At 38.7% G+C, this 23,862-nt stretch overlaps 1 protein-coding gene across 2 annotated transcripts in view; it reads left to right on the forward strand.

The window, feature by feature from the left end:
- The window catches only part of ATP10A (ATPase phospholipid transporting 10A (putative)), a 271,184-nt gene that overhangs the window by 108,306 nt on the left and 139,016 nt on the right, over positions 1-23,862 (forward strand). For both annotated transcript variants that reach the window (XM_027856633.1, XM_027856634.1), the window contains exon 2: positions 11,149-11,353. In XM_027856633.1, coding sequence (XP_027712434.1) covers positions 11,149-11,353 — 205 coding nt within the window. The remainder of the gene's footprint in view (positions 1-11,148; positions 11,354-23,862) is intronic.

Here is a 23,862-nt window from a genome sequence, read left to right on the forward strand (position 1 = left end):
CCCTTTTTTTCCCCCCCTAAGCTTAATGTTTGGAGATTTCATTATGGTACTTCTTAAGGTCTTACTTCTACTGATAGTTATAACATTTCAGTATTTAATAGATCTGTGATCTTATCAATGTGATTTCTTCCAGCCCTCATCCCTGCCCCATGGGAGAGAATCTAGAATCCTCATTCTCTTCAGACGCCCAGACACACTTCCCTTTCCCAGGAGTGGTGGGCCAGTGCCTCCAGGGCTACCATCCTGAGAAGTGGAAGTTACTGTTCACATGATTATCAGGGAGTCACCAGCTACAATCTTCTTAAGGACAACACTCATTGTCTGCCCTGGCCTCTGAGCCTTACCACCTGCCCTTTTGCTCTGCTCTCTAGACCCTTGGGCACTGCCTCTGCATCTTAAGAAGGACTGACCCTTGTCATCTGCCCTACCCCTGAATCTTTGGGATTCATTTCCAGGCCCTTTCCATCAGCCTTTTAGCTGAACCTTACTATAATGCTTTGTCCCTCAATTAAAATGTAAATAAGAGCAGGGATGGACTGACTCACTTTGCTGATTGTATCTCCAGCATTTAACACAGTCTTTGTCATATAGTAGTAGTATATATAGGCTGGACAGCATTAATAAATGCTCATTCATTCATTCATTCATTCATTTTTCTTTCTCTTCTCCCTTGTTTTCTTCAAAGACCAAAGGTACATACTCTTGCCCATTTTGGCTTCCTTTTGAGGAGTGAAAGGCAGCATTCTTGGTCTTAAGGAGAAAGAAAACAGGGAAGGGAAAGACCTCTTTGATGGCCTTCTCCCTTTCCTGGAATCCTCAAGAGTACGTGGCCCTGAGCTGCTACACCCTCAGTGTTCCAAAAAGGAGACAACATGATGTAGTGGAAAGAACACTATACTGCACAGGGGACCACAAAATGTGCGTTCCGTTTCTAAATCTGCTACCAACAAATTATCTGACCTTGCACATGTCACTGGCTTTAGCTTCCTCATGTGCAAAATGAGGTGGCCAGACTTAATTATCTCTAAGTTCCCTTATACTGTTCACCAGGAGAAGACTGTCTGCTGACTACAATCCTTCTGGGTTTTTGTATATACATATATTAAACATTATTTAATTTCTTTTTCTAGACCTTTGACTTTACTGACGCTAGGAACTTCCCATGAGGAAACTCCCTCTATCAATGCTGATGGACACCTTCTTAGCAATTTTTGATTTTATATAGAGTAGCCCAGGATACTGAGACGTTAAGTGGCTAAATTAGCCAAGGTCATACAGCTGGTATATGTTGGAGATTGAATTTGAACCTAGATCTTCCTGATTTTAAGGCTAGCTTTCTCTTCACTTTACCAGGCTGCCTAATTTTTGTGTGTGAATGTATCTAACACACCCACACCCACACGCACACATACCAGTGCTTCAACTATGATCTCACCGATGTGAGTATTCCTCAAAAGGTACAGCTCAAAACTAATTCATCATACCTTTGGATCCCTGGTCAGTCAACAAGCATTTATTAAACTCCTAATATCTGCTAGGTATGGTGCTAAGCACTGGAGATATAAAGAAAGGTCAAAAAAGCCCCAATCTCTGTTCTTGAGCTCACAGTCTAGTGGGGGACATACCATGTAAACAACTGTGTACCATTAAGATATATGCAGGATGAACTGAGGTAATCAGTAGAAGAAAGGTGCTAGAATTAAGGGGGATTGGGAAAAGCTTCCTACGGGTTTTAGCTGGGATTTGAAGGAAGGCAGAGAAGCCAGAAGATGACGAAGGAGGGAGCCAGGCATGGGAGGAGACAGACTATGAAAAGGCATGGAGTTAGGGGAAGTACAGAAAGGATGTCAGCATCACTGCATCATGAATTATGTAGAAGTAATGTATAAGAAGATTAGAAAGGAAGGAGGGGGCTGTGTTTGAACACCCACCAGAGGATTTTATGTTTATATTTTAGATTTGATGCTGTAGTTGATAGGGAGCCCCTGGAGTATTTTGAGTAGGGAGGTATATGACATGCTGAAATCTGCACTTTAGGTGGATCAGTTTAACAGCTGAGTGGATGGTGCACTGGAGGAGAGGGAGACTTTTGGTAAGGACCAATAAGCTATTGCAATAATTCAAGTGGTAAGGGCGTGTCACGTATAGCTAATAATCAATAAATTGATGATCGGTGGTTTCTCTCGGTAACCAAAGACACCTAGTGGAGATACTGACTGACTTAAATATCTTTTTTGAGGGGCAGCTAGGTGGCAAAGTGGATAGAGCACCGGCCCAGAAGCCAGGAGGACCTGAGTTCAAATCCGGCCTCAGACTCTTCCTAGCTGTGTGACCCTGGGCAAGTCACTTAACCCTCATTGCCTAAAAATATCTATCTATCTATCTATCTATCTATCTATCTATCTATCTATCTATTTATCTGAAAGGGAATACCCCTTACTCAAGAAAATAATAATAATTGGTAGACATTTAAATGAGGAGGTGGGCTAAAAGTCTTCAGCTCCTCCTGCTGAGAATATGGACTTGATCATGAGACTCAGCCACCTCCAGCAATCTGGACAGAGGAATCCTTCTCTACCCAGATCACTCTGGTTGGTTTTCTCCTTCTTGAACTGAGTCACCTTAAACATCAGTGGAGGGGTACAAAGGCATGAGTTCATTGCTTTGGGGCAGAAATTCACCTAGATTAGATTCTGTTTATACTCCTAACAGAAGTAGGGTCTCCCACTTGGGTGAGGTGCTTTTGCTTGAGATGGAGGAGCATGGATCCTGAGGATTAGGACAATCTCCCCCATCAACCATGCCCTTCAGAGACTGGCTGGGTGACCTACATGGGGCTGGTCCCTGAATGAGGAAATAAAAAAAGAAAAGAAAAGCCTAGATCCTGATTTAATAATTGGTTAATAATATAATAGAAAACAATAATTTCTCTCATGTTCCAGGCACTATGCTGAGCACTGGGGATACAAAAAGAGCCTGGATTTCTTTTACCGTATTTCTCACTTTTACCTCATGATTAAACACCTCCTGTGGGACCAGAAACTGTGCTAGGCTTTGGGCATACTGTGACCAAAGTGAGCCATGCTTGCCTTGAAGGACCTTCCATCCTACCTGAGTTATGTTCACAGATAAGTAAATACAGGAAGTAAAGAAAATAAAAACAAAGGGATTTGGGGTAGTGAGAGGGTGGAGTAAAACTGGGCTTCTTGAAGGAGATACGGTACTTGAGATAGGCACAAAAGGTAGCTAGGAGTTTCAAGATGCAAAATTGGCAGTTGCCAGTGGGAGCTGACCTGTGCAAAGGCCTAGAAAATGGAATACAAGAAGAGAAAGTCGACCTGTTTGTCCAGAACAGAGAAATAATAATGTATTGCTATATATAATATATAATATAATATATAGTCATACAGTGCGGCTAAGTGGTGCAGTGGATAGAGCGTCAGCCCTAGATCATCCTAAGAGGATCTTAGTTCAAATGTGGCCTCAGACACTAACTAGCTGTGTGACCCTAGGCAAGTCACTCAGGCCCAGGTGCCTCAAAAAAAAAATCATCTTGTAAAGCTAGACTACAGATACAGTTTTGTGGAGAGCTTTTAATGTCAGACAGAATAGTTTGTATTTACCCTCGAGGAAATGGGAGGAGCCTGTGAAGTTTCTGGAAAGGGGAAATTACATAGGCAGACCTGTGCTTTAGAAATCTCAATTTGGCAGCTGTGTGAAGGGTAGACTGGCGAGGGGGGAGACAGCAGCAGCTGGATGTTAAAGGGGACGCTTCGTTTCTATTTTAAATAGGAAGCTACTGCCGGGTTCATGCTGGGGATGATGAGAGCCTGAAGGAGGTGATTATGTCACATATATATATACATACATATATATATATACACACATATATATATACATACATATATATGTGTGTATACACACACACACACACACATATATATATATATACACACATATAAAGTTACAGATCCCATGTTACTCTTACTGGTAGAGTGAGAGCAATCATTTTCAGTACAACAATGCTTCCTTCTATCATTGTGTAGAAATAGGATCACTTTGTAAAGGATTATTTTTCAGTCATGTTCACCACTCCTGATCTAGGCTGGGTTTAATACCACCTGGAGGAAGTATTTAGATTCTTTATCTTCTAGGCAAAGTTTACTTAGTAACACAAATGTAAATCTAATTGGAAACACTTAGCTTCGAAGATTCACGTGAAATTTCCCCATTTCCTTTGTAAATTTTTTTTTACTTTTCTTAATACCTTTTAAAACGTTTGCCACCACCCACAGGTAGCATGACTTTATAAAGTTAAAAAACCTCACTTACTCAGACTATTTTAGGGGAGGAAGTCTGAAATAGTGACAAGTCTGAAATATTTAAGGTACAGTTTGATTACTTTAAAGTATTTATAGAAACTCAAACTAGGCTAACAAAATATCACCCAATAGAAGTCCTTGGGGACTTGTTTTAATGAATAATTGAGATTTATTTTTGGTTTTAGAAGATGAAGGTTTTAGAAATTCTCTTAAGAAGTTCATGGAATGCCACAGTTGCTCACAGGCCATAGGTTCTAGCCAGGACGACCTACTGTTCAGCTTGGCGGGTGCAAGTCACTGGAACAGAAAGAGGAGGGAGGCTTTCCATAAGTTCACCAAGCCAGCCTCCCTTCATAGTCCACCTCCTTGACACATCTGGTCATTATCATTGACTCTGTTTGCTCCTCAGGCTTATCCTTTGCAAGGGTAGGGGATGGACAGAGAACAGAATTCTCTATCATCTAAGGAAATTCCCAAATCAGTGAGTTCACAGATCCATTAGAGCAGTGGTATCAAAGTCAAATAGAAATAGGACCCACTAAACCAGGGGTGGGGAACCTGTGGCCTCGAGGCTACATGTGGCCCTCTAGGTCCTCAAGTGCGGCTTTTTGACTGAATCCAAACTTTACAGAACAAATCCCCTTAATAAAAAGATTTGTTCTGTAAAACTTTGACTCAGTCAAAAGGCCATGTGGCCTTGAGGCTGCAGGTTCCCCACCCCTGCACTAAACTATACATAAGGATCCCTGCAGCTGCATTTTGACTTAGAAAACCACATAGTAACTTTATGTGTGTTCTGCTGTATTTTTATTTATTTTGTTAAACATTTCCCAGCTATATTATAATCTTTTTAAAATTTTTTTATTAATTTATTTTGATTTATCAATAATCACTTCCATAAGCTTTTGAGTTTTAAATTTTTCTCCCCCTTCCTTCCCCCCTCCCTCCCCAAGATGGTGAGCAGTGTGATATAGGCTATACATATACATTCCTGTTAAACATATTTTCACATTAGTCATGTTGTAAGGAAGAATTAGAACCAATAGGAGGAACCACCAGAAAGAGGAAACAAAACAGAAGAAAAAAAAAGAGCAAATAACATGCTTCAATCTGCATTCAAACTCCATAGTTCTTTCTTTGGATGTGGATAGCATTTTCTATCATGAGACCTTTGGAGATGTCTTAGATCTTTGCATTGCTGAGAAGAGCTAAGTCTATCAACATTAGTCATTGCACAGTGTAGCTGTTACTGTGTACAACATTCTCCTGGTTCTGCTCACTTCACCCAGCATCAGCCCATACAAGTCTTTCCAGGTTTTTCTGAAGTCTGCCTGCTTATCATTTCTTATAGCACAATAGTATTCCATTACATTCGTATACCACAATTTGTTCAGCCATTCCCCAATTGATGGACATCCTCTCAATTTCCAATTCTTTGCCACCACAAAAAAAGCTGCTATATATGTTTTTGTACATGTGGGTCCTTTTCTCATTTTTATGATCTCCTTGAGATAGAACCCTAAAAGTGCTGTTGCTGGGTCAAAGGGCATGCACATTTTTATAGCCCCTTGGGCATAGTTCCAAACTGCTCTCCAAAATGGTTGGGTTATTTCACAACTCCACCAATAATGCATTAGTATTCCAATTTTCCCACGTCTTCTCCAACATTTATCATTTTCTTGTTTTCTCATGTTGGCCAATCTGATATGTGTGATGTGGTACCTGAGAATTGTTTTGATTTGCATTTCTCTAATCAGTAGTGATTTAGAGCTACATTATAATCTATTGTTTTGTTTTGTTTTGACTAGGCAATGGGGTTAAGTGACTTACCCAGGGTCACACAGCTAGTAAGTGTCAAGTGTTTGGTTTGAGGCTAGATTTGAACTCAGGTCCTCCTGACTTCAGGGCCGGTGCTTTATCCACTGTGCCACCTAGCTGCCCTGAGCTACATTATAATCTTAAAAGGCTGCATTTGGGTAATTTTGTTGGCTAAGAGTTTGGTACTTGCTTATACTTCATGTTAGAATCCTGTTGAAGTAGAAGGAGTTGGCTAAAAGGTATTTCTGTTATTTCCCATTTCATCCAATGTTTTTATACAGCCGCAAATAATTTTCTATTAATTTCCTTTGAACTCTTACATTTATGTTCCTGTTCAGATCATTCAGGATTGTAAACACAGAATCATGGGGAATCATGACTAATAGGGAAGGGAAAGAGGAATAAACATTTATGTAGTGCCTACTATGTATGAGAAGAGTTTTCTTATGTTTCATTTCTATGAAGTAGCAGCATTCTGTATTAAGATTAGCTGCAAAATAGTCCATATTCCAAGACTATGCATTTTGAAATCTGTTTGCACAAATTTCAATATGGTATTCATATATTTTTATGGGCCCTTTTGTGAAAAGAATAAAAACCATTTGAATTCTAACCAAGACCCCATTCTACATTCTTTTCTCCAGAAGCATATTTTTCTTGGGAAGAAATACTTCCCTTGTGTGTAAGTTAATAAATGAATTAATAAAAAGCATTTACTCAATGTTTACCATGTGCCAAGCATTGTGCTAAGGGCTGAGAATATAAATACAAAAATTAGACATTCCCTGCCCTCAAGCAAGGTGGGGAACAGCACATATAGGGGACTGGTAGCCAGGGAGGAGTGTTTTAATATGGAAAATCAAAGGAATGGTAAGTGGAGTCACAGGGGAATAGAAATGACAAATCCTCTCTAATAGCAGTGGCAGAATTATCATTGGTTCCATGGTTGTAAATGGGTGTGGGAGAGTTGATACAAACTCTAAATAAAACATGGTGAATGGTGAGATGTCCAACATGTAAAGTGAAGTATGGTTGAGTCTGACTGGGTTTGGTGGCATTCACCATTGTAAAATTTTTAACATCATATATTTGTAAGTCTAATTTTTTTATTTACTTGTTATCTATTTTTTTTCTATTTACCCCCCAAGCTCTAACACATCATACATGCAATATGCAGCAAGACTCAGTATTCTTAACTATATAATCATCAAAGAAGTGCACTATCCCAAATTTATTTGTTTAGCAAGTGAACATGAATAACATTTTGTTTGTACTTTTCTGATCATGCCATTTACTGTATTCTGTCTTGAATTACAGGATTTTTTCCTCATATTTCCTATTATATCCTGAAAATCTTAAGTTCCTTGTATTTTCTTTCTCTTTACCTCCTCTCCAGTGCCTAGCACAGTGCGTTACATATAATAGAATCAGCAAATATTTGTTAATTTGATAGACATTACTCATATTTTGCATGTACATATGTACATGCATATGTATGTTTGTGTGTGTGTGTGATGTATATGTGTATGTGTATATTTGACTGAAAGGTGGTACAGTGGATACAGTGCTGAGTCTGGAGTCAGGAAGACTTGAGTTTTAATGTGGCCTTGGATACTTTCTATCTTTGTGACCCTGGGCAAGTTACCTAACCTCTGTCTGCCTCATTTTTCCTTAACTGTAAAATGGGGATATGAATAGCACTTACCTCACAGGGTTATTGTAAGAACCAAATGAGATAATCTATACAAAGTAATAGGACAGTGCCTGACATACAGTGATTACTCAGTGCTTGTTCTCTCCTCTAACTCCTCATCTTCCATCTAGGCTTGCTAAACTCATGATTGACTCAAAATCCTTCACACTAGTTGCAAAAATTCAGGATATGGGGATAAAACTTTTTTCACTAATAATAAATAATGCTGGTGTTATTGTGCTGAAATAGCACCAGAGAGTGGGAAGGATGACTACCATTATCCTTCTTGCAAAAACACAACTCCTGAAAAAGTCTGTTAAAAGGTTGTGAAGATTTTTTTTCCCTAGGCCATTGTATTAATTTCTATTAACTGAGGAAGCCTTTGAAGTCAAATGCATTCTTCATTTATTTCCAAGAAGTCATTCATAATCCTAATAACCTTGCCATTTGTTCAAGGAGCTAGATTAGATTGCTTATGTTGTATTATTTTGTATTTACTTTTAACACTCCGCCCCAGAACACACTTAATGAGGATGAAAATGGTAACACATCAGAGGCGTCCTTTTTATGTGACCATCAGGAGAGTCTTTTTGTTCAGAGTGAACACAAACTCCCACATAATCATATGGTGATGCATTAAAATTAACGTAATTTTTAGCAGCTTTGACAAGCTTAAATGCTTGTCCTGGAATCACTGACTCTATGTTTTCGTGTGCCCTCTTGCACTCTAGATAAGTAGTGAATGATAAGGTCTATCAAGTCTCTGATTTATGGAAACAGAATGGGCCTTTACCTCTTCCAGAATTTTATGTTTATGGTTCACCTGCAAGGAAGCTAAGAGAAGTATGTAAACTGTTGAGCAAAGAACATCTGGCCAATCTCTTTGAAACAGAATTGGTTTCTCTGCTGCTACTAAGTCTCCTTCCTTTGTTTTTTTTTGTTTTGTTTTGTTTTGGGTTTTTTTTTAATTGATTCCCTGATATTTTTGACCTTTTGGTCTTCCAGATCCAAGTTTGTTATTATTTAACTCTATAAATCAATTCTTTGATTTATACTACAATAAGTAAATTAATTTAGGTGATATTATAATTTTTATTATATTGGCTGAGCCTATTCATGAGCAATTGATATTTTTCCAGTTATTTAGCTCTGTCTTTATGTGAAGAGTGTTTTGTTATTGTGTTCATATTGTCTGTGTGTGTGTCTTGGCAGACTCCCAAGTATTTTGTACTATTTGTGGTAGTTTTAAATGGAACTTCTCTTTCTAGCTCTTCCTGTTGGGTTTTGTTGGTAATACAGAGAAATAGTATACTATTTTGAAGTCTGTTAATATTACTACATGTTTATCTTCTACCAAAAGTAGTACTCTGGCTCGAAATTAAGATTTTGAATTCTTTGGGGGAGGGAGATAAAGGATCTTACTGTCTCTCTCTGGTCGTAAGTGCAGGAGCTATGCATAGACCCAGACTTTGTACTGAAGCTTTAACGGGCTGTTTTATTGTTTATTGTTTTTTTTTTTTCCTGCCTGGGCTACTTCACCCTTTGTTAGACAGCCTGGTGGACCCCAGATCCTGGGAGCTCACTGTATTGGTGCTGGACCGAGTGCAGATACCCAATCAATCAGCTTTAACCCAACTCCTGAACTTCAGCAATCCCCTAGTCTTAGCCTTCCTAGCAGCAGGGACTTACGAGGGTGCACCACCATGACCTGGCTAAGCTGGAATATTTGAAGACAATGCCATCAGAGTTTTAGTTTTCCCAGGTCTTAGCAAACTTGACAGGCTTTTAATATGGGCCTAGTTATTAACTTCATGTACATAGTCTGAGGACTGGACTAGCCTAGTCTAGTTCAGAAGACTCATGACCATATTGGCCTCAGGGTGGTGGATTTTTTTTTTTTTTATCATAGCACCTTATGAAGATTATGTACTAAGTGTTAGGAGGGGATTGTGATCTGTGTTGATGAAAGGAGAATATATGCTATTGAAACCACAGATTCTTTAATTATTAAAGTACACTTAAATGTGGGGTGAATTTGGCCTTATAAAGCATTTCAATGTGGTCTTTTTCATAATTTCTCAAAAGCAAAACAAACAAAACACCAAAACTAAAAGAAACTAAAACTAAAAGTTCCCCAAACTAAAGAAGCCATCAGATAATGACTTGTTCCAATGTTTCCTATTACACCCTCCAGATTTTATGCTTCTTCTATTTTACCTATTTTTACATTCCCAAAGTACCTAGCATAGTGTCTTACATACAGTAGTTGGTCAATGTTTATTGAATTAATGTCTGTATATCTTAATAAAAATTTTTCAGTTGACAAAAATTTATTTTCTGTCTTCACTTTTTCCCATTGAAGGGTTAGGAGTTAAGGAGGGTGGGAGAGGGAAAGGGGTGGGGAGAGAGAGACTCTTGTAACAAATATGCATTGTCAAGGAAAAAATTACTGAATTAACCATGTCCAGAAATACATTTCTCATTCCACCTCTTGTATCCACTACCTGGCAGGCAGGAGATGGGTAGCATACTTCATCAGTCAATCAGTTGGCATTTATTAAAAACCTACTATGTGCTAGGGTTTGTGGTTAGTCATTGCATTGATCAGAGTTCTTAAAACTTTCGAAGTTATTTTTCTTTTCGATGTTATTTTATAAATTGTTTTCCTCATTATGCTCACTTCCTATTATATCATTTCATAGAACCTTCACAGATTTCTCTAAAATTGTTCCTTTCTTTATTTCTTACAGCAGAATAGTATTCTGTTATATTCATATACTATCACCTGTTCTCCCATTCCCCAATTGATGGGTGAATCCTTCCTGACCACTTCTTTGCTGCTACAAAAAGAGCTATTATAAATACATACATATATATATATATATATATCTCTACACATATTTTGGTATGTGTGGGTTCTTTTCCTTTTTCTTTGACCTCTTTGAGGAATATGCCTGGTAGTGCTATTACTGGACCAAAAAGCATTATTCATAATTTAATGATTTGGGGGGCTTATTGGTTGTCAAATGATTTCCAGAATGGCTAGAATGTACATGTACATATTAGTGTGTATCTGTGTTCACACCATACACACATACATGCACACACGCACACAAATAGATACATAAAGAGTACCGCAGAAAACCGGTGCTCCAGGTTTAAAATTGCACTTAGACTTTTGGGACACCCTAAATATGAAAAGCACATATGTTTCAGATAGTAGCATTGTCAATTTCAGGATTGTCTCTTCTTTATAATCATCCATAATTTGAATCAAGATTAGCATATTTTAACCAGTTTTTGTAATGACTCTAGGGATGAAAAGAAATTCGTGAACCGATATTGGAAAGAAGTCCGAGTTGGAGATTTTGTTCAGCTTCGATGTAATGAGATCATACCCGCTGACATATTGCTGCTTTCTTCGAGTGACCCTGATGGTCTCTGTCACATTGAAACTGCCAACCTGGATGGAGAAACCAATTTGAAACAGCGGCAGGTGGTGAGGGAATTTTTAGAGCTGGTAAGTAAGCTATGTTGTACTTAAAAGTGAAGATAATAATTAATTGGGGTAACTTGGTTGATGTGATTCATGTAAACTTCATAGTTTTCGAAGCATTTTTCTCATATATACTGTTAATTTAAATTCAATGTCAGTTCTTCCCTATTCATGTATGTATACATTATATATGTATATGAGGGGAGAGAGAGAGAAATTGTGTCAGTATCAGACATGGGACTTGGAGGTCTTCTTGATGCTGAAAATAGTAATCTATCATATAATAAGAGGCCATTCATGTGTATGTCTGCATACACACACACGCACACACATACACACACACATTTATATCAGATACATTGCATTTACCTTATAATACAGGCAGAAAAAATATTATCCCCATTTTACAGACAGAAAGTGAGATAAGGAAACGACATGGTGTCATGGATAGAGTAGTAGGCCTGAAGTTAGGAAGAACTGAATTCAAATCCATTCTCGGACACTTTCTAGCTGTGTGATCCTGGGCAACTCACTTAACCTCTATTTGCCTCAGTTTCCTCAAATGTAAAATGGGGATAATAATAGCGCCTACCTCTCGGGGTTGTTGTGATGATTAAATGAAATAATATTTGTAAAGCACTTAGCACAGTGCTTGGCACATAATAGGCACTATATATACATATATATGCACACATATATACATATACATCTATAATAATATACTATAATATATAATGTCTAATATACACACATATATATGTATATGTATGCATGTGTGTGCCTATACATATAGACACACACACATAATAGGCTAGGTACTCTATGTGTTACATTTGGTGAGATTAAGTGACTTTCTCCAGGTCACACAGGTAATAAGCTGTAGCACCATTACCAGAATCCAAGTCTTTTGACTTTTAGCCAATTTTTTCCATATATTACATTAGATTTCTCAAAAAAAAAAAAAAAAAGGAATCCCTGGAAGTACATAGAGTGAGTTTCAGATGCATCACAGAAACTAGAACCTGATATCAAACTACATAACTGGGTTGAGCTGATCTCTTCCTGTTCATGTGCTTTCCTATTTGTGGTTGGAACAATGTCTACCAGAATCCTTGCCATATAGACTAATATAGTTTTGCCTTATAGTTTTGTTGTTGATGTTTTTTCCCCCAGAAGACAAAAAACCTCTCCCTGAGACTTGATTGGCCCAGGTGACTAAGGCTGTGGTGGTTGATGTGGCTTCCTGCCCACATCAGCATAAAAGAGTCCAGCCCATGAGAAGTCAGCGTCTCTCAGACTTGCCAGTGTCCCACTGCGGTGAGCCTACTGGCCTGGGATGAGTAGCAGGGAAGGTGGGGGCAGTCTCCACCCAAACCAATGTTATAGCCTTGCTAAGTATCATCTTTATGTGCTTGCCAAGTAAGCTTCTTTCTGTTAAGATACTTGTAGACCATCTAAGTTATTTCATTATTTCCTTCCAATTCCATTCCAAACCGGAATTGGGAGTCAGACCCAAGGCCTGGCCTATGACATCATTCTATGCACTAATTAATAATAATAAGAACTGACATTTACATGATAGTGTAAAGGTTGTAAAATGCTTTATCTACAGAATCTCACTCAACATCCTTACAACATCCTTAGAAGGCAGGTGCTATAGATGTGCTTATAGATATCCTTGTTACAGATGAAGAAACAAAGACATAGAATGGTTAAATGACTTCCATAGATATTCATTTCTAAAATATCAGATATAGGATTTGAACCTAGGCCTTCTTGGATGCCAAGGCTAGTGTTCTAGTCTCCGCTCCACGTTGCTTCACAATCGACTACTTTCATGGAGCCTGCATGCTCAGCTCTCCTGTTTGAAACAGCAGAGGAGCAGCTAGGTGGATAATGGATACCACAGTGGATAGAGTGCCGATTCTAGAGTTGGGAAGACTCATCTTCCTGAGTTCAAATCCGGCCTCAGGCACTTACAAACTGAGTGACCCAGGTCATGTCACTTAACCCTGTCTGTCTCAATTTCCTCATCTGTAAAATGAGCTGGAGAAGGAAATGACAAACCACTCTAGTATCTCTGCCAAGAAAAAACTCCATAAGGGATCACAAAGAGTCAGGTATGACTGAAAAGCGACTAAACAACAATAATTGATACAGAAAACTCTTGGAAGGGGAGATTGCCTTCTGTGACTTGTTGCATACTACTTAGATCCAAGCACATTGAACTGAACTCTGCCCGCTCAATAAATCCTTCCTGATTCACATTTACTGAAGCATCACTTTGGAAAAACAAAGGGGACAAAATCTAAAAGGAAGACATTATTTCCTGCTCAGGTGGGTTGGGAGCATTTTCTCTTTATGGGTTTGTTTGTTTCAGGCTTCCTAAGAAGCAGGTCACTGGGTGTGATCCTTTACTTTATGTTGCCATAACTGTGTTCCATCATGTGCAGGGCTAAGAAAATTGTGCACTTCAGGCAAATGAATTGCAATAAACAGAAAAAGAAGGAGTGTAACCATGACCTAACACCCTTCACTAGTGAGTAAGCTTTGAACTGGCTCTGGAAGTGGTTTCAAACACAGAACTCTCTCAGTGGTTTTTAATGTACTCTTCAAGATGGAGTGATAGTCTTCTCCACGCCCCCTCATTCTCCTTAACTCACTTCTGTCTCATGCTTTTGTAAAAATGCACACTTTGCAGCCCTGGACAGCTGCAGTGTATTGGTATTAAAACAGTTTGGGGGAATTGCCTACTAGGAAAATGAGGTGTGGTTAATGTTTTGTTTAAAAATAAGGTATTCTCATTTCAGACTAAGAGAATTATTGATCTTTGTAAAGATGAATGACCAAAAGGCTTCATTCTCAGCCCAAGGCAGGCAGTCCCCAATATATTAGTGGGTTGTGGTTATTTTGAATTCACAGTACATATTCCGATAGAACCAATGTTATAAATGCTCATTAGGTCCCCAGGCCAGTGTTCAAAAGCTTTTGTGGTTAACTTGTTTTTGCTTGTGTCCAACTCTTTGTGATGCCATTTGGTACTTTTTTTGGCAAAGATACTAGAGTGGTTTGCCATTTCCTTCTCCAACTCATTTTACAGATGAGAAAACTGAGGCAAACCAGGGTTAGGTGACTTGACCAGCTAGTAAAGTATATGAGGCCAGATTTGAACTCAGGAAGATGAGTGTTCCTGACTTCAGGTCCAGCAGACTGTCCCACTGCACTACCTCGCTGCTCAATCAAAAACTCACTTAATCTTTAATGTAATTAATAGTACTGGCCCAAAGTTTGAATTCTGAAAGCAGGGAGTCATGAGATGTAGAAAAGAGAAGTAAAGAGAGTATTCTCCCTCTTACAGGGAATGGGCCCTATTCTAGGAAAAACTTTGAAATAGGCAGTTTGTCTTTATTACTACTAATATTAGTAACTAGCATTTATATGGTACCTACTATGTACCAGGTACTGTGCTAAGCATTTTACAGATATTATCTCATGCCACTCCATTGTTTCCCTTTCTGAACCCCTTTCCTTCCTTCTATTGTGGGATCTCTCTGTAGCCCCCCCCCCCCCCAGCCCCAGGACTGTTGTGTTTCCCTAAATTCCCACACTGTGGATTCCTTGCCAGGCCTGCCTTGCCCTCCAGTGCTCCAAAATTATTAACTGTTTTTATTTCCTTCTCTAGGCTTCTGCCTTAGGGCACAAGTGGCTAGACAACATCCTGGGAGACCTCTTCATTCTATGAACTTTGAACCCTTTCTTGAAGCTCACTTTCCCTTGACTATTTGTACATTGGAAAAGGGAAGGCAGTGGTCCAGTGAAAATGGTCAATCTTGATGACCAAAATAAGTTAGGCCCAAAATGCCTCTTTTTTCTCAATCACAGGAGGATTTTTCATAGATTTTTGGAATAATTGCTATAATTCTTCAATGTGCTTATACAGGTACTCTTTTTTTTTTTTTTTTTTTTAAAGATTTTTAAGAGGCAATCAGGATTAAGGACTTTTCCAGGGCCACACAGCTAGTAAGTGCTGAGTGTCTAAGGCCGGATTTGAACTCAGGTCCTCCTGTCTCCAGGGCTGGTGCTTTATGCACTGTGCCACCTACTTTCCCCCACAGGCACTCTACTTTTCCAGCCTTATTTCACAGTATTTGCCTTTAGGAATTCCCATCGTTATGTTCTAGCCAAACTTGACTAGGTTGGTCAAGTAGTTTGGGCACTGCTTTCTCCTGTCTCTGCTTCTATGTAACATCTCCCAATTCCTGGAATAGATTTCCCACCATCTCTTCCCATTGCCATTGTTCATGACCCAGTACAAGTGTGACTTTGCTCTATGAAGCTTTCCTTCACAGCCTAAGCTATAAGCCATCCCTCCCTCTTTGGACCTCATAGGCCACTCTAGTTAACTTCTCCTTTTGCCTTAATCACTTCCTAATCATAGTTATTTCTGTACCTGTCTTACCCCATACCCCAGCTAGATTTAAACTTTGGGGACAAGAAATGTGTCATTTTTCACTTTTGTGTATACAGTTCCTTACACAAAGAAGTATCTTAACAAACATTAGTTGAATTATTGAAGGGAATTTTGAACAAAATTAAAGCAAAATATAAAGAATCATAGATTGAACAAAATTTATAGTGCAAAAAAAAGTCTTGTACTGCATGGAACATGAATATTTCAGGCACATACAAGTATATCATACTTAGAATAAAGGTCTGAGTAAATCCAAGTATTTAACCATGTTAGAAACTGATTACAAACTTCATAATACCTTGGTAATAAAATGTACATTAAGGTTTTAGAATCAAATTATAGGTTTCTGAATGTTAGGGTATGAAATTGCCCAAGTAGACAGTGGCCTTTGGATAAGCTCAAATCATAATTGTCTTTAAAAACCTTTATTAAGAACAAGCTGTTACCTACTGATGTAGCACGTGTTTCGAGGTGACCATCCCAACTCCCACTCATACTGAAAAATCAGGTTCCAAGGGCGTGGCTCCTACATCCAGTCAGGGCTCTAGCGCCAAGGGGATGGAGGCCTCACCAGTGTAGTCCACACCATGATTAATAGTTAATGCTAGTTAGTCAGCCAGACTTAAATAACTTTTAGAAAGGGGTGTTTGCTAAGGTACTATAATAAGAACAGTTACTATAAAGTATTTCACTAAAAGCCAAATGACACTGACATTGTCTCGCTAGTACATGCAGAGTTCAGGGGAAAGTAGGCTGAGGTTTAAAAAGACCACAAAGTAAAGGGATAACACAGCTCCCGAAAGACCTTTTGCTGTAGTCCCCTGGCTGTTCTGCTTAGCCATAGCAATAGCTTTTCTGCTGGGCTCCAGATAGATCATGAATCTGATTTCATGTCATCCAATATGTCCTTGGCTCTTTATTGAAGGGACATTGGAGCCATCCTGTGCTGTGCAGAGGATACCACTAGGATGCTGATGAAAAAGTCCAAACATTCTGACCTTCTGAAGTTGACAAGATCCTTCTCTAGTCATAAAATAGGTGGAAGTGTGAGGCCAAAGCTAAGCTGCCTCTCTTCTCTCCAAGGCAGTTCCTTCTTAGGGACTTCAGTGCAATGGGTCTCTTTTATGCTACTAAATACTCACATCTCTTGAGTTCTGGTTTTATATATATATGTGTGTGTGTATATACACATATATACACATATATATTTAATATAATGTATACATATGTTATATTAAATATACGAGGCCTGAAAGGGCATGACCAAGTCTCTCAGTCCAGCTTAATAAATTTCTTATTGTCCCTTGGGAGGTTTCCAGCCCTTGTTCATAGCTAGTGAACAATGAATATATGTTCTCACCTGAAAAATATATTAGGTCTTATTATCTTATCACTCTAAATCATCTGGGGTAATTTGATTAATTTATTCTATTGACTCCCATTCTAATACTAAGAATTGAAAAAGTAGCCAATTTATTTGTTTGTCAGTTAACAAACATTTATTCACTCCACCAAGTTGCAGGTACGCTAATAAGAATGGGGGGGGGGGTTCAAAGAGAGCCCCAAACATGGTTCATGCCTTCAAGGAGTTTATTCTAGCAGGAGAGGCAACATGCAAATAACTATGTATATACATTGTAAGTGGCAGGTAATGTTAGAGGAAAGACACTAGCAGAGCGCAAGATCAGAAAAAATCCTCTTGTAGAAAGTGGTATTTAAACTAATTTTGAAGGAAGCTTTGGCATCCAGGAAATTGTGAGCTCCTTGAAAGCTGGTACTGATTTATGTCTTTCTATCCCTAGGAGAGCAATTGGACCATGATAATTAATAATAATTCGCTTAGTTATTAATAATAATATAAACATACTAATAAAGTGTAAATAAATAATTATAGCAATTCATTATTATTAGCTTAATAATAAATGCTAATTGACCAAGGAAGGGGAATGTTCAAAGAATAAAGGATATCTAATGAAAAGGCACAGAAGTGGGAGTTGGAGTGTTATATGTGAAGAAGAGCAGAAAGGCTGGTGTCATGGGGTGTTGGAATATATTGAGGAAAGCAAAGTATGAGAAGGCTGGATTGGTAGAAGCAAAGTTAAAGAATAGCTTTAAATACCAAATACCATTTAATATTTAGTCTTGGAGGTAACAGAGTCATTGGAGTTTACTGAGTCAGGCAGTAACAAGGTCAGACCTAAGTTTTAGGAAAATCACTTTGGCAGTTGAGTAGAGGCTGAACTGGGATGGGGAGATTCTTGATCCAGGGACACCAGCTCATTAACCTATGGCTATTGCAATAGGCAAAGAATAAGATGAATGAGGGCCTTCACTAAGGAGGAAACAGAGAGAAGGGGGATGTAAAAGAGGTGTTGTGAAGGAAAAAATGGCTGGACTTGGAAACCAGTTGGATATGTGGAGCAAGTTCAAGAGAGTTTAGCATGACATTGAGATTGCAGACCAGGGTTTCTCAGAGGATGGTGTGGTGCTCTTGATAGTAGTAGAAAAATTGGAAAGAGGAGAAATTTTTAGGAGGAAAGATAAAAAGTTCTATTTCCAACTTGCTGAGTTTGAGAAGTCTCCAGGTTAACCAGTTCAGGATGTCCAAGAGGTAGTTGTTGATGTGAATCTAGATCTCAGAAGAGAGGTTAGGGATGCATATATATAGATCTTGGAATCATCTTCATAGAGATGATAGCTGAACCCTTGGGCACTGATGAAATCAGAGAGGGAAAAGAGTGTCCCAGGACAAAGCATTGGGGGAGAAGCATGGTTTAGGGATGTGACCTAGATTAAGATCTAGCAAAGAAGACTGAGAAGGAAAGGTCGGACTGGTAGGAGAAGAACCTGGAGAGAACAGTGTCATGAAAGGAACTGGGGTAGAGAGAAAAACTGAGCCAGGTAGTGAATTCGTTGAGAAAGGAAAGAGGATGTGCTTGAGATCAGTAGGTAATAGCTATCAGAATCTTGTTCAGTTAATAACTTTGGATGGAACGAATTTCAAAGGAGAGGTTACTGAGTGATGGTGGTAAAGGAAGTGTCTGGAAGTGGGAATGGACAGCAAGGAGTATTCCAACTCCCCTGCCATGTCAGGGAGGATGAATTGAAAGTCCAGCCAGTACTGGAAAGGGTGGATAGGGATGAAGGTTCAGCAGGAAGGACCCAGATCTCAGGGAGAGCCAGAAGATGAATGGAGTAAGAAAGATAAAAGATTCAGATGAAAGCAAATTTAATTATAGAGCAGACATTCTAGGGAGGACAGCATAGGGAGGTGAAGCTTGGGAATGGTTAGGGTTGAAGGGAATGAATGGTATGAAGAAAATGAACAATGGGGATGGACAGTAGGGTTTGTACAGTGACTGTCTGGTAGGAGTAGTCAATAATATTCTAAAAGAGAAGTTTGCAAAAGAAAGATCATTTCACCAGTTTTCCAGACAGAAAGTTTAAAATGTTCTGTCAACAGAAATCCAAAATAGAATTTCCTGGAATTATGGCTACCATCTTTTTGCTAAAGATAGAATACTATATATATAGACATAAATCCAGGAAGTTATCTTAGGAAAAATAATTTTTTTAGTGAGTAATTGGAACAGAAGTAGCCTAACAAGTTCTCTTCAGTTTAGCAAACAGGTATTATTTTATTTCTCAAAAAAAAGTGACCTTTTAATATAGAAGGCAATTTTTTCCTTTATCATTATGAAAATGCCTTTAGTTAGTTGTTTGTGGCAGGATGTTCATCAGGTGAAACATATCCCATGTTCTCTAGCTTTACAGTTTGAGATAACACTGAGGGGACGTGAAAGCAATGGAATAAATAATTGGTTATAAAAAGATAACAAATGAGATGCATATAAACTCAAATAAGATAATTAAGTTATGATGTATACATTCATAAATAGACAATGGGAGTTGTACTGAGCATATTCGAATTTGCCCACCATGACCAGAGGCAAACAATATGAATGAAATACATCCAGTATAGAAAAGAGAAGATAAGGATGCTATCTCTCATGGAGAACCGGAAGATGAAGGAAGTGAGAAAAGAAAAGGTTTAAGATGGATGCAAGTTTATTAATTATATAGGACAGGGATTCCACAGAGAACAGTGGGGATGGGGGGGCAGGAAGATCAGCCAAAGGGTAAGTACATTTTATGATTGATAGGGGAATTGCCTACTCAATGAGATCATAGATCCATTTGAGTATTTGAGAGTAGAATTGTAGGAATGATAACAGTAGGATGAAGAAGCACTCAACTCCTTTCTGATAAATGAAGGATAACTTCATGAAGAAATTAAAATTTTTAGATTTATGTCCAGTTCAGTCAACAAATATTTATTAAGCACTTAGTATATGATACTCCGCCAAATGGAATACAAACATAAGCAGAAAGACAATTCCTGCCCTCAAGGAGCTTACATTCTATGGGAAAAGATAACATACAAAAGGAAGTAGAAGAGGGGAAAGGTGATATAGCAGGACAGGAATGCAACCGTGAAGATACATGGCAGACCTCAGGATTTTTCTTACAATGGTAGTTCTGGAAGGAACCAGCCAATCAGAAAGAGAGACTTGTAGAGGCAGGTATTTCCAATGTGAGAAGTCCTAGGGTGGATTGAACTCCCAAGATGAAGAAATTTCTCTGGCATGGTAGAGAAAGTCCAGAGATTCAGGAGTGCAGCCTGGAAAGAAATAAAGACATGGCTGGCCTGGATGTCCTTAAAATATTAGTTCTAGGAGGTACCAGCCAACCTGAGGGAGGGGTCACATGAGGCATGCCCTTCACTCTGAGTAGGCTGGGTGAAAGATGTTTCAAATGTACAGAATGGCTTGATTTAAAGTTCAGAGGTAGCCATGAGATATTAAGACAAAAGAAACACTGGAAAAATTCTGTGGAATAGAGGAATAGGAAACGAGGGAACTTGGTTAAGAATTCTGGGGCCAGGGATAAGAATTTTGAACAATACTTGTGTTTACCTTCAGGTTCTCTGGTGTACTTAGAGCCTCTTTGACCTCTGGCAAGTTACTTAACTCTGGGCCAGTTTATAAAATTACAAAATGAATTAGTTGGACTCGTTTAGCTGTTCTCAAAATGAGAATGGGGACCCTGAAGACCCTTTCAAGGGAGTCTGTGAGGTCAAAACGATTTTCATAATAATGTTAAAATGCTTTCATTTCTAATAAGGTAAATATTGATTAGATATAACCATGTGAACAAAAGCTCTTGGAGGTAGTTAAGGGAGGGGATCTCTACTTTTAAGAGGGTCTTGAGAACAAAATATTTGAAAGCTGCTGAGTTAAATGAGCTCTAAAAGTTCTTTTCTAGCTTCAAATCCTATAAAATGTCTTCATTTTTTAAACTATAAAAACATAAAATTTGGAGTCTTAATTTTTTTTTTATTATTTGACATCATTTTGGTGGAGTACATGAACTGATAAGATCCTAAATAATCAACCCAATAATAACAGCTATTTCTAAGATCTTTACACTGAAGTCTGAGAGCATGACCTTTGAACTGGGGGAGGGCTTAAAAACTTAAGAATGTTTACAAAGGTCCATACAAGAGAGTTCAGTTATGTGAACTTAATCCCTAAAAGGTCATGGGCACAAACATGCTAAAGCATTGAGGATTAGGTTGTCTTTGGTAGATAATGACTTTGTATATTTCTCAGAAAACTAGATGGAGCCTGTGGATAGAGCTCTGGACCTTCAGGAAGATCAGAAAGACTGGAATTTTAAACTTGTCCCAGACACTTACCAGATGTGTGACCTGACCCTGGCCAAATCACTTAACCTCTGCTTGCCTCCATTTTCTCATCTGTAAAATGGGGATAATATAGCACCTACCTCCCAGGGTGGTTGTGAGGATAAAATGAAATAATATTTTAAAAGACTTTATACAGCACTTAAAGTGTCGCATAATTGCTAGCTATGTTTATGATTATTATTCTTAATGACCACTTTCATATATGCTTTAATATTTAAAAGCACTATTTTCACAAAGTGCTTTTAAACCTTAAAATGTTATCATCACCATCATCATCATTATTGTTATTGTTATTATTATTATTATTTATTACTTTTACAGATGAAGAAACTGGCTCAGAGGTCTTAAAAGACTGACTGGAGAGTTTTAAGAATCAGACCCAGGCCTCAAACCCAGGTCTTCTGACTCTGAATCTGGTCTCTTTCTCCTATAATCACGTTGCCTCATGTGTCACAGACATCATCAAGCGTTAAGTCATTCCTATTTCATATGTAGATAAATCCAGTCAATTGAACTTGGAAACTGGAGAAAACTGTGTCCTAAGCACGTGTTCACTTGCTAGACTGTTTTATTGCCCAGGCCACATATTAAACTCATCACTTTTTTAAAGAATCTTACCTTGGAAAAATCTGTATCTATTTCCTCACCTATAAAATGGGGATAACAACACTGGCCCTACCTACGTGGGATTGTTCTGAGGAAAGGGCTTTGTCAATGATGAAATTACATAAATAAGTTACTGTTATTAGCCATCTAAACTTTCTTACTTAACTGGAGACTACCATGAGGTTCCTGCAGAGAATTCACATCTTTGCCACTGCTGTAGATGAATGCAATCCCGTTGCAATGCATTCATTAAATGTAATCACTAGTCTTACTCTTTTTATTTATTTTTTTTTGCTAGGCAATTGGGGTTAAGTGGCTTGCCCAGGGTCACACAGCTAGCAAGTATCATGTGTCTGAGGCTGGATTTGAACTCAGGTCCTCCTGACTTCAGGGCTGGTGCTCTATTCACTATGCCATCTAGTTGCCCCTTAGTTTTACTCTTAAGAGTTAAATGATAATGGCAATAAATGTGGGCCTTTAAAAACCTTTTTTAGGAGAGCATACATCACCCTCCCAACTTAAATGACTTCTGTACAAACATTTGGTGTAATATTACTTGGAGAAGGTAGCACCACTAGATATCCCATCGCGATAGGTTAAATGCTAGACTTGGAACTGAGAAGACCTGGGTTTGAATTCTATCTCTAATTCTATCTTGCTGTGTGATGATGGGTACGTCATTTAGCCACTCTGAGATTCAAATTCCTCTTCTACAAAATGAGGATTTATGATAAGGCCTGTAGAAATGACCTCACAGGGCGGTTGTCAGGGCAAATAATATAATTTATGTAAAAGGTTTTTTAATCCTTAAAGGAGTATATGTAAGTCAGTAATTCTTCAAGCCAAAGGTGGATGACTCCTCATGGGCTACTGATGTCCAGGTGCAGGTTTGAACGAGGTGACTCCTGAGGCCCCTTCCAGCTCAGAGGTTCTGTGCTTCCTGAAGGACGTTTCTCATGCTAAGGCAGAGTGATAAAACCACCTACGTAGAAGCATCCCTAGCATTTCAGAAGCCAGCAGAAGAAGCTAAGAAGAGTAAGTGTGGGAGAGCTGGAAAGAACCTCAGAGGCCGTCCAACTCTTGTTTTCCTCAGTGGCCCTGTACGACAACATCAATAATACATTATAACAAAACCCCGCTGCAGTGTCATGAAACCTCATTGTAAAGTCATTTGGCCAATTGCCTGAGTCACCAAATGGAATGGTCCATGGCCAGCTGAGCTCTATAGCCCAATGAACCCCAGTGGCATTAATTTCCAGGGCATCTATTTGCTTGCCTTCTCAAATGGAACATCATCTTGTGGAACTACCTGCTCTGTGTAAGGTTTCACCAAATGTTTTTTTTTTTTTTCAATTCTTAAACCACAAAATGTAGTTTATCTATATCCATCTTCACCAAATGTTTTTGCAGAAGTCATTTAAGTTGGGTGAATGGAGTATACTCCCCTAAGACAGGTTTTTAAAGGCCCATATTTATTGCCATTGTCATTTAACTCTTTTTTCTTTTTGGCAATTGGGGTTAAGTGACTTGCCCAGGGTCACGCAGCTAGTAAGTGTCAAGTGTTTGGTTTGAGGCTGGATTTGAACTCAGGTCCTCCTGACTTCAGGGCCAGTGCTCTATCCACTGCGCCACCTAGCTGCCCCATCATTTAACTCTTAAGAGTTAAACTAGTGATCAGGCATAGTCTAA

Source organism: Vombatus ursinus, unplaced genomic scaffold (assembly GCF_900497805.2).
Source record: "Vombatus ursinus unplaced genomic scaffold, bare-nosed wombat genome assembly UNPS02011591.1, whole genome shotgun sequence".
In the NCBI taxonomy this organism is placed as follows: domain Eukaryota; kingdom Metazoa; phylum Chordata; class Mammalia; order Diprotodontia; family Vombatidae; genus Vombatus; species Vombatus ursinus.